General features: G+C 52.4%; 2 protein-coding genes across 4 annotated transcripts in view; both read right to left on the bottom strand.

The window, feature by feature from the left end:
- NHEJ1 (non-homologous end joining factor 1) overlaps positions 1-1,370 on the bottom strand; it is a 77,587-nt gene extending 76,217 nt beyond the window's left edge. The window contains exon 1 of the mRNA XM_007445834.1: positions 1,327-1,370. The gene's annotated coding sequence lies outside the window, so the exon portion shown is untranslated. The remainder of the gene's footprint in view (positions 1-1,326) is intronic.
- Positions 1,371-2,169: 799 nt separating this feature from the next.
- SLC23A3 (solute carrier family 23 member 3) lies at positions 2,170-9,019 on the bottom strand. 3 transcript variants are annotated; one of them, XM_007445831.1, is made up of 12 exons: positions 8,855-9,019; positions 8,570-8,727; positions 8,335-8,456; positions 8,073-8,146; positions 7,563-7,744; positions 7,116-7,239; positions 6,852-6,960; positions 5,453-5,706; positions 4,850-4,955; positions 4,400-4,567; positions 3,289-3,384; positions 2,170-2,849 (listed from the first exon to the last, which is right to left on the bottom strand). In XM_007445831.1, exons 1-12 carry the CDS (start codon positions 9,017-9,019, stop codon positions 2,557-2,559), a joined length of 1,851 nt encoding a protein of 616 aa, XP_007445893.1. In that variant the 3' UTR covers positions 2,170-2,556. The 3 variants fall into 3 exon arrangements, with proteins under 3 accessions (XP_007445893.1, XP_007445894.1, XP_007445895.1); XM_007445832.1 differs by having other exon boundaries at positions 2,557-2,849; positions 8,359-8,456; XM_007445833.1 differs by lacking the exon at positions 5,453-5,706 and having other exon boundaries at positions 2,557-2,849; positions 6,852-6,891; positions 7,116-7,208; positions 8,359-8,456.
- Positions 9,020-9,934: the final 915 nt, after the last annotated feature.

The following is a 9,934-nucleotide window of genomic DNA, read 5'->3' as shown; positions in this document are numbered from 1 at the left end:
GGGGGGCGGCGCAGATCTTAGAATACAAAGAAAACAATGAAAATCCTTGGATTTCATTAACGTGGTTAACACGGTGCTGTTCTTCCAGTCATTTTCATCTCAATCTAAGCCATTATTCTTCCAACCATAACCTAGTTTTTGAAGCGTGGCCTTGTAACATAATTTGTACAGTCACTAGACAGGTGAAATAGAACTATATATATTGTGATTTTTATCTGCAGCAGCCTCAAAACCTTGTGTTCAGATGATGGTATTTCAGTCACATTCCCACCCGCTGTTCCTACTGGGAAGAGAAGATCTTGGAATGATTAAGCTAGTCCTCACGGGACCAGAGTTCCACATTGCTCAAGGTCAGAAACAGCAAGTCGGTCACAAACAGCAAGTCGCCAAGCCCTTCTCTCCCTTACAGGCACTCCCCAGCGTGCGCTCTAAGAGTCACCAAAATTGGGTTGACTATCCGAGCCTGTCACTTCGGAAAGCCTGGAAGCTCAGGACCCTCACACAGTATGTTTTGTTTTGCGGGCGGGAGAGGAGTTTAAAATGTGGGATCTGGGATCAACAAGCCCCCTAAAAAGGTCTGAGAAATTCAGCATCAGACTGGGTTTGCTGCTCCCACCACGCGTGTCCTGCTTTGAGGCCTCTATATCTCACCTTTCTCATGTTTCCTTCAAGGATGCCTTTAACCCTCACGTTAACCAGAGTCACCCATTTATAATTTTGAATGAGGATGGGGAAGCGCCGAGGGCCAACAGAGGAGTGGGGTGGCCTAAAGCGGGTCGGCACCCAGTCCCGCACCTTGGCCGTGAGCCCCTCCCTCGGCGCAGTTCCTCCGCCATCCTGCAGAGGGCAGCAAAACCCCGACGACCGTCCGGGCTGGGCCACGCCCCGCCCCGCCCCTCGGTCCCTTTACCACAGCTCTACCCCAGGAGACCCGCTTGGCGTCCAGTTTCCATTTGATCTCAATAGAAAGGCCTTCACCGTCCACGTTTCTATTTTTACAGCACCGGCTGCATGAGGCGCGGCTCGGGACCCCTCAAAGGGCAACAAAGCCGAAAACCGGCTACTTGGTGGCGCCGAGCGGCCCGCATAGGAGTATCCGCACAAACCCCGCCTCGCGGCCGAGAGGCAAGCTGCGCACGCGCGGCCCCCTGGCCCCGCCCATGCCCACCCTCGGAGGCCTGTCCCAGAACCCGGGCCGCGCGCTGGTCCCTCCTGGGAGGAAAATTCTTGGAGGAAGCGCGTTGCCAGGGCCAGCCCGCAGAGTCCGAGCAATCTCTCGCCGCCCGGCCGCGGCCCTGGCCCCGATTAGAGCTCGACCCCACCTACCGTGAGCGGCCTCGAGAGCTCTCACTCTCCCCGCGGCAAGCTGGCCCACCCGCGCAAACCGAAAGGCCTAGAGTAGGGGCATTTCCCCCCTACCACGGGGAGGCGGGGTCTTGGGACACTGGGGCGGAGCCCAAGCCTGATGTGGGCGGGACATCTGGGCCCACGGAGCTGATAAACTGGATCCGTCGGAGGTGGAGGGACGCCGTGGCCGGGAAAGCGAGAAGAGAGGCTGGAGGGCTCCCTGGTAGAGAGGTGGAGGGGTAGTGCCGCCCCTCAGTGTCGCGCTGGCAGAGTAGAAAGAATGCCGGACGAAGTGCAGGAGAGGGGACCCCGGATTTGGATTTGTTGATAAACCCAAAGTCATTTCCCTTCCCTACGCGTCCAACCTTTTTTGTTGTTGTTTTCTTTTTAAATAAAACGAGGGGATTGAACTTCACTAGATATCTCTTTTGGGTCTCCACCAGCACTCGAGTTGTTTAAGAGATGAGTCTCCCAGGCATGAATCCCATGGTCTGACCTCATCCTTTACCTCTCCTGTCTCATTTCTCCCTCCATGCACCCCCAATTTATGCTCCATCACCACAGAGAAGCTTGAAATCCTTCAACTCATCTTGCACCTTGTACAACTTACTGTTTTGCTCGAGCTGAATACTTGAGCCTAAAAAATTCTCCCCATCCCTGTTCCACAACGAAAAATCCTCTTGTTAAGCCCAGCCTCAGTGCTGTTTCTATGTAAAGCTTTTCCCACTATCCCCAACCAGAATTCATTACTTCTTCCGCTTTGCTCCCATAGCATTGTTTCGATCTTTATTGCAGACTGCTTTCTGCTTTGGATTTTAGTTGGTAATTACATGTCTTTTTAAACCATAAGTGTTTGAGAGGGCAGAGACCCTGCCTTATCCATATCTGTATTTCCAGGACCTTGCACATAGGAGGCATAATAAATATCAGTTAGTGAATGCTGGGGTTCGAGTACAGATAGTTCACAGGCAAAATATCATTCAGTCATGGCCCATAAACCACGGCCCTGCTCTGGAACAGTTGGGCCTAATTAAGAGAAGGAAAGGCAAACACACCTTTGGGGAAATGAGACCTTTACGTGGGCCCGTGTGAAACACACACACACACACACATCCTCTCCCTGGGAGAAAGTAGAGCCTGGGATCTGGCTCTCCAGCAAGCTGAGAGATAGGGCTAAAGTAATCAAGGTGGAAGCTGGAGTCCTGGTAATTATTGGGACCTAAGTTCTTCTCTGCTAGACCCAGGGCACTGCTCCCCAAAGCTAGGCAGCAAGTCGGCTGTCTCTCCTGGCTCAGAGGGCACTCCTTCTTCATGCCCAGAGTCTTCGGGCAGTGGGCAGAGGCAACGGAGGGGCTGGGGAATGCAGGGACACAGGTTTTGGATGAAGAAAGGAAGCTCATACTCTTGAGCAGGCTTCTCCCTGGACTTCTGAGGCATCCGAACCTCTTGGGCAGTGAAAGAAGATGGCAGCCCTTGACCTAGGCCTCGCTCAAGCTGTGTGCCTGTAAAAGAGAGGGTGGTCAGGGCTTCCCTGGTGGCACAGTGGTTAAGAATCCGCCTGCCAATGCAGGGGAAACGGGTTCAAGCTCTGGTCCAGGAAGATCCCACATACCGTGGAGCAACTAAGCTTGTGTGCTGCAACTACTGAGTCTGTGCTCTAGAGCCCACGAGCCACAACTACTGAAGCCCGCACGCCTAGAGCCCGTGCTCCACAACAAGAGAAGCCACCACAATAAGAAGCCCGCACTTGCCGCAACTAGAGAAAGCCTGCGTACAGCAACGAAGACCCGACAGAGCCAAAATTAAAATAAATTTTTAAAAATATATTTTTTTAATTCAAAAAAAGAAAGAGAGAGAGAGGGTGTTCAGGCCATTGACCAACCCAGGAAGTGATGACTTCCTGGCCATTCCCCAGTCTGCTGGGGCCTGGCCTCAACTTACCAGGAATGGTGTTCTCTAGGAGGAAGCCCAAAAGTCCGGCCAGGAAGATGGGCTCTGTGAGCAGTGAGCGTAGTAACACATCCAAGGGGCTCCAGCCTACAGGGGGTTGGGGCCAGGCAGGAGGGGAAACTCTGATCCTATGCAAAGCCAAGGAGCCTAATACTTCCAACCAAAGCCTAAGTCTTGGACCAAGGACAGATCTTTCTGAATTGTTCCATGCCCCCCATCCTTTGTCCCTCTGCTCTCTATTTCCCACACCCAGGCCCTTCCCACAGGGTCCCTGCTCAACACCCTATCTTCTGAGCATACACATGCCCTCCAGATATGCTTCGATAGTTCCAGGCTCCCTGTCTCCTGAAAGTTTGGTATTAAAAGCCCCAACCCTATTTCCCATTTCTTACCTTCTGTGCTCTAGCCTGGGTTCCTCAACCTCAGTATTACTAACATTTTGGACTAGATACTTTTCTGTTTGAGGGGGCTGTTCTGTACATTGCAGAATGTTTAGTAGCAGCCTTCTACCCACTAAGTGCCACTAACAATCACCTCTCCCCTGCTTATAACAACAAAAATGTCTCCAGACATTGCCAGATGTTCTCTGTGGGACAAAACCATCCTCAGTTAAGAACCACTGCTATTTGCTAAGCTGAGCTAACTAAGTTACTTGCCACTCCCAGGACATACCCTATGACTTCCTACTTCTATGTCTTTTTTTATGGTGGTTCCTCCACCAGGAATGACCTTCTCACCAAATATGTTTTTAAATCTTACCGTCCTTCAAGACCAGCTCAATGTTACTTTCTGCATAAAAGTTACCCAGATCATCTCCAACAGAAGCCATCTCTCTCACCGCCGAGCACCATAGCTCTTTATCTGAACCTTTCTAGTTATGTTTCTACACATCTCATCTCTTTTTCTAGACTGTCACATCTACAGTCACCTTTGTATCCCAAGGGGCTAGCACAGTATTCAATAAATATTTGCTAAACAAATGGATGGACTATACCAAAGCCCTTCTCTGGGTGCGGGGGCCTGGAGTCCAGAGAAACTCAAGCCTTGAGCCCTTGCTTTCCCACTGCAAAGCAACTTCTCTTTCCATCCCCCCTCTTCCCACCTGTGCTCAGTAGGACTGGAGCTTCCCGAAACCATCTTGGCAGCAACAGGGCCATGAAGATGGAGAAGCCAACAATGAAGACATTCCGCCCGGAGTCAATGTCAGCCAAGTGGAAGCTGGAGAATCCAGTAGACAGAACCACGGCCTGGGTCACCCCCAGCACCCCACCTGTCTCATACGGAAGTAATTGAAGATGTTGGGAGAGGGCTGGCACAGCAGAGAGTATTGCAGGCCAGGGCAGGTTGTAATGGGCAGAGACCACCAAGAGGCCCAGGAGCAGAGAAGGCCAGTCAAGAGGCCAAGATATGGCTGAGAAAATAGGACAGCTGGCACATACATCCATATATTAGGGAGGCTATTCAGAAAGAAAGGGTGCTGACCACCAGCAACCATTTGAGCCCTGCTGGGGGGTACTGGTTCAATACCAGTCCTGCTGATACATCCACTCACCAAGCACAGGCAGCGGGATGGTGGTGAAGAGCTGGACCAGCCTCGGGGAGAGCCCAAGCACCACGCAGAGCAGCCCCACCAAGTGGGCCACTCGCCGAGATCCAGCCTAGAAAACACAGCCACCTCCTCGACCGTTCAAGGTTTTCACCTGGCCGACACCTTCTCATCATTTGGATCCCAACTCAAATGTCACTCTCACAGGAAGCATCCCCCAGCACTCTACCTAAAGGGGCTTTCCTTACTCAACCACTGTCCCACCCCCACTTTGTTTTCTAAATAGCACTTATCACTCTTGGAAATTATCTCTTTTTTTTTTCTTAAATTGTCCACCTCTCTCTCTCTTGAAGTCCCCAAGAGAGCAGGGACTTCATCTGACTTGCTTCTCTCTAGAACCTCAGCCCTGGTACAGTGCCTGAGGCACAGAAGGAGTTCAGTAGTGATTGAGTGTCTTCCTCACACTCCTAGCCCTTACCACTTCTAGGTACCTCTCTAAATGAGATCACTGCTGTGAAGTGCCTGGCAGAGGGCTGGGCACAGCTGGCAATCAGTCCCCTTCCCTCTCCTGCACCTCCGGCTCCTCTCCCCCCACCCCCGTCCACATACCTGGAGAAGGCTCACTGTGCCCACGTTGGGGAAGCTGGATGCAGTGCCCATGGGGCTCCCCAACAGCCCGGCCAGCACACTGCCCAGACCCTCCAGGCTCAGCCCTCGGCTACAGGCATGCGGAGGTGGAGAAGGCAAATGCAGCAGCTGGCCACACAGGGCGTAGCAGCCCAGGGAACTGGTGGAAGCTGCCAAGGCCATAGAGATGCCTGCAGCCAGAGCCCTGGGTGTCAGCAAGGGCCAGTCCCACTCAGCTGGGGAGGGAGAAAGAGCTGCTTTGGGGCCAGACTCACGTCTGAAACATCCCCCTGCCTCTGACAGCCTATGATACAAGAACCCTAAAGGCCCCATTGTCTCTGAAGATAATGTCTTGGGACAAAACCATCAGACTCAGGGTAAAGACCCATCCCTTTACTGTGGTCTACAAGGTCCTCTTTGGTCTGACCCTTACCTCTCTCTCTAGCCTCATCTCCCACCACACTCTGCCTCACTTCTTTCACTCCAGATACACTGGCCTCGTTTCAGGCCCTTGTACTTGTTGTGTTGCTGGCCACTAGAGGGCCTTTGCATATGCTGTTCTCTCCACCTAGAATGCTCTTCACTCTTGCCTTTACCCAATAAGCTCCTACTCATCTCTCACATCTCAGCTCAGTGATCACTTCCTCAAGTATGCCTTTCCTGGGAATTCTCTGGTGGTCCAGTGGTTAGGGTTCCATGCTCTCACTGCGAGGGCCCACGTTCAATCCCTGGTCGGGGAACTAAGATCCCACAAGCCACACAGTGCAGCCAAAAAATTAAAAAATTAAATAAATAAAAATAAAAACATAAAAAAAGAGTGCCTTTCCTGAACTCTCCAATAAAGTCAGATTCCCCATTATGAACTTTCATCACACAAGGTACCCGCCCTTTTTAATTTAGCGCATGCAATTTTACATTTACTTTGGTGACTATTTAATTAGTATCTGTATTCCCCAACAGATTATAGGCCTCATGAGTGCAGGTACTTGGTCTGTCATTTTTATCACCATGTCCCCTAGCACGTGCCTAGCACATAATAAGCACTCAACAGACCATTATTAAATTGATGAGAGAGCAAATTTCATACACAATGCCTCCTCAAAAGCAATATTTGTGCACAGGTCACCAACTCAAATGTCTGTGGGAGTAAGTAACATAAATGTGTAAATTGGTTAAGGAGTATCAACACTCAGTGGTGGGGCTTACAAATGTCTCTAAACAGTAACAAAGACACCTGTGGTGAGCGGCTGGCATTGCCCCTCAGACTGGCAATTTCTCTCCCTTGTGTTTTGAGAATCCGTACAGCTAATTTCATTAACTCAGAGTCCAAAGAAAGACACACCTTTATTTGAGTAAGAAGATGGAGGAGGAGAAAACCTACCTGGGTGAGGCAGCCAAAACCACGGTGCCTCGGCGGACAGCTCCCAGGGGGTGATACTGAGACCCAGAAGGGCAGAGATGATCCACACACAAACTACTGGGATCAGCACCTGAGGGACAAGACTGAGACGGAAAAGAACCCCTCCCCCAGAACTTTTCAAGCTAGCCTTGGAGGGGTAGACAGAAACCAAAAGGTAGGGGGCCTAGCAAGCATTCCGTGCCAGCCCTTCTAACTTCAACTGCCCCTGCCCAGACCTCCACATACCGAGAGGAGCCTGAAGACAGGGATGTGAGTGTGGGTTGAAGAGGTGGAAGCTCGCCTCCAGGGGCGAGGCGGTAACAGGCAGGCGCCCAGGTGCTGAGAACAGACCACCATGAGCAGGATAAGCCTAGGAGAGGGAAGGAGCTTTACGAGCAAGAGGAAGCAGGCATCCTGAGGCGGGGCCGTGGAGGTGGGAGTGGCAGAATACCATAAAAGGGGGTCCCGGAGAAGAAATCCCCCCATGGAGGGGGAAGGAGGGCACCTTGGGGGTCAGTGGGAGACAAGGTGAAAGTCAGGGTGAACAAATGAATCCAGCAAAAGTCCTGGATTCCAGATCCACAAAGTGTTGTCCCTTTCGAGATGGCAGCTAAACCTGGTGGAGCCAGCACCTCTGCCCTCCCCCGCTCCCACACACCCCACCGGGCACCACGCCTCTCAGGACTTACGTACAGCGATGCCAGGCCCCAGTGAGCAGAGCAGAACAGGGCTACCTCCCTGTGGGCCGAGAGCCCTGCCACAACTAGGCTGGGGGCCAGCACCAGGGGCCCACAGTGGGGGAACAAGTGGCCAGGACCCCCGAACAGCCCCAGCATGACCTGCAGCAGCCCGGAGACCACCACGGCCCCAGACACCTGGCGGAGTGGAGAAGTGGACAAAGAGAAAACATTCTGCTCAATTGAGATGACCTCAGCCTGGACATCTTAACTAATTCCAGGGAGTTCTCTGGTGGCCTAGTGGTTAGGATTCCAGGCTTTCACTGCCATGGCCCAGGTTCAATCCCTGGTCGGGGAACTGAGATCCCGCAAGCCACGTGGTGTGGAAAAAAAAAAAATTCCAGGAGAGGTTCCCCCCACTCAACTCTTTGCCCTAGAGCCTCTCAGTCCCTGAAAAGTGGAAACAAGAGCCTCCTCAGTCGGGCACCACTCTTAGCTTTCCTCCTCCACATCCCCACGTACTCACTTCTCGGAGAGAAGTGTTCCAGAGCTCCAGGCCGTGGCAGCCAGGTCCCCCACACAGGCGCAGCACAAGGGAGGCTGGGAGAAGTTGGGGACGTGGAGAGGAGAGAGATAAACAGGTTGGGGACCCATTGCTCTACAGTTCTGGCTGGTGCCTGACACAGCTCCAGCACCCCATGGTGCCTAACCCTCCCATCATTGCCCCATCTCAATCCTGCACCCACTTACAACTGTGTGCTCAGGTGAGCACCCAACCTCACCCTCACCCTGTGCCCTTGCTCTGTGCTTACAGTTTCCAGGTGTCCAGGTGGTCAGAGGTAGCTTCTGACTGGTCAGCACCAGACCAGGGATAAGAAACTCTAAGGATGGAGCCTGGATAAGAGGCAGCCTGTAGGAACAGCAGCCCAGGCAGGTCTGGAAACATGGGGCAGCTGAAAGCCTCCCCGAGCCTCTCCTACGCGCTGGGACCCTGTCCCCTTCTCTCCAGGGAGTTCCCCTCACCTGCTGCCCATCCAAGTTTGCAGGGCTGTAGACACGCCACATGAAAAGAGGCTGGAGGCCAGGAGCTGGGCAGGGGAGGAAGAGAGTCCTCCTGCAGGGAGACATTGAAGCAGGAGCAGGTGGGAGGTGCAGAGCAGAGAAGCCAGGACCAAGATATGCTGCAGGCAGAGGAACAGTCTTCAGAAATAGGCAGAAATACCTACTTCCAGAGGGTTTCTCATGCCACACCTCCTCCCTCCAAACACCCCCTTCAGCCAGCACCAGCTCCTGCACCTCTGCTCCTACCTGCAGAGCCAGAAGACAGCTGAGGTCCCAGGGAGGAGACCCACACACAGAGGCCCAAGAGTGAGAGGAGGGATTCCGGACAGCAGACGGCTGCGGCAGGGAAGCCATGGTACCCTGGGAGCCCACGGATCGGAGATGTATGGCGTTGCGGGGTGATCGGCTCATGCTGCCCTGCCTTTCGTCTTGTCTTGCCTGCCCTGGAGTTAAGGAGGGAGAGTAAGAGGTCAGAGTTTGTGTGAAGTTAGCTGCCTGGAGCAAGCAAGGGGCGGGAGTGTCAATGAAGCAGAGCGAAGGGATGAGGGATTTGGGGCAGGACACGGCCCTTTCACCTTTGCCCAGCTCTTGCACAAATTCCGTCACCCATTAACCGGGGAGCCAAGTTCTGGACCCCTCCCCCCAAGAATCTCCATCTAGAGCCCCTGTCCCGGGATAGGAGTGGTGGGGAGGAAGCCTCTAAAATAGGCTGGGGAGATTTTACAGACTGTATTCCCTCCTCACCACTGCCATTTGGAACCATCACGATTACACTGCAGTTCTCAACCCTATTAGGGTCCAGCCCCGTGGACTACCTCAAAAGGAAACATCCCTACATCATGTACGACAACAGTGACCACAACTCCGAATAATGTCCTCACTGTAATATAAAGGAGAAATAAAAGTAATTTATCCTTTCAGTGTGTGAAAGCTTGGGCCCAACTAAACCAGAAGACAGTAAAGTAGTCCAGGGCCCACCCCCATATGTGGAATCAACGTTGATGTGACAGCTGCAATGCCAACTGATATCGGTGCTTTCCTGATGACACATGTACCACAGGCACTGCTGCCATTAGTGACCCGATGTTCCAAAATAGTGAACAAGTTCTTGGTAAAGTGATGAACAAAGCAGAGTTTTAATTTACACAGAGGTGCATTCCTAGCAAACTGAGTCTTTTTTCCAAATGTGCAAAATCTATTCTGTGTTTACATGTAAAACACTGCATAATTCTAGGCTCAGATAAACAGGCTTTTCATATACGTGACGTACATCGGTGGTTCAAAAATTGTCTCAGGAATTCTTCATAATAAGAGCGGGGGGGGGGG

Source organism: Lipotes vexillifer, unplaced genomic scaffold (genome assembly GCF_000442215.2).
Source record: "Lipotes vexillifer unplaced genomic scaffold, Lipotes_vexillifer_v1.1 scaffold965, whole genome shotgun sequence".
NCBI lineage: Eukaryota > Metazoa > Chordata > Mammalia > Artiodactyla > Lipotidae > Lipotes > Lipotes vexillifer.
Note: the sequence above shows the minus strand (reverse complement) of the source record. Positions and strands in the feature narration are given on the sequence as shown.

Excerpts from the sequence above, each read along its gene's own strand:
- SLC23A3 (XM_007445831.1), bottom strand. The coding sequence starts at position 9,019 with ATGAGCCGATCACCCCGCAACGCCATACATCTCCGATCCGTGGGCTCC. Across the intron at positions 4,568-4,849 it reads CATCCCGCTGCCTGTGCTTG|GTGGGGTGCTGGGGGTGACC; the intron begins GTGAGTGGATGT and ends CGTATGAGACAG. Across the intron at positions 3,385-4,399 it reads TCCAGTCCTACTGAGCACAG|GCTGGAGCCCCTTGGATGTG; the intron begins GTGGGAAGAGGG and ends AACCCCCTGTAG.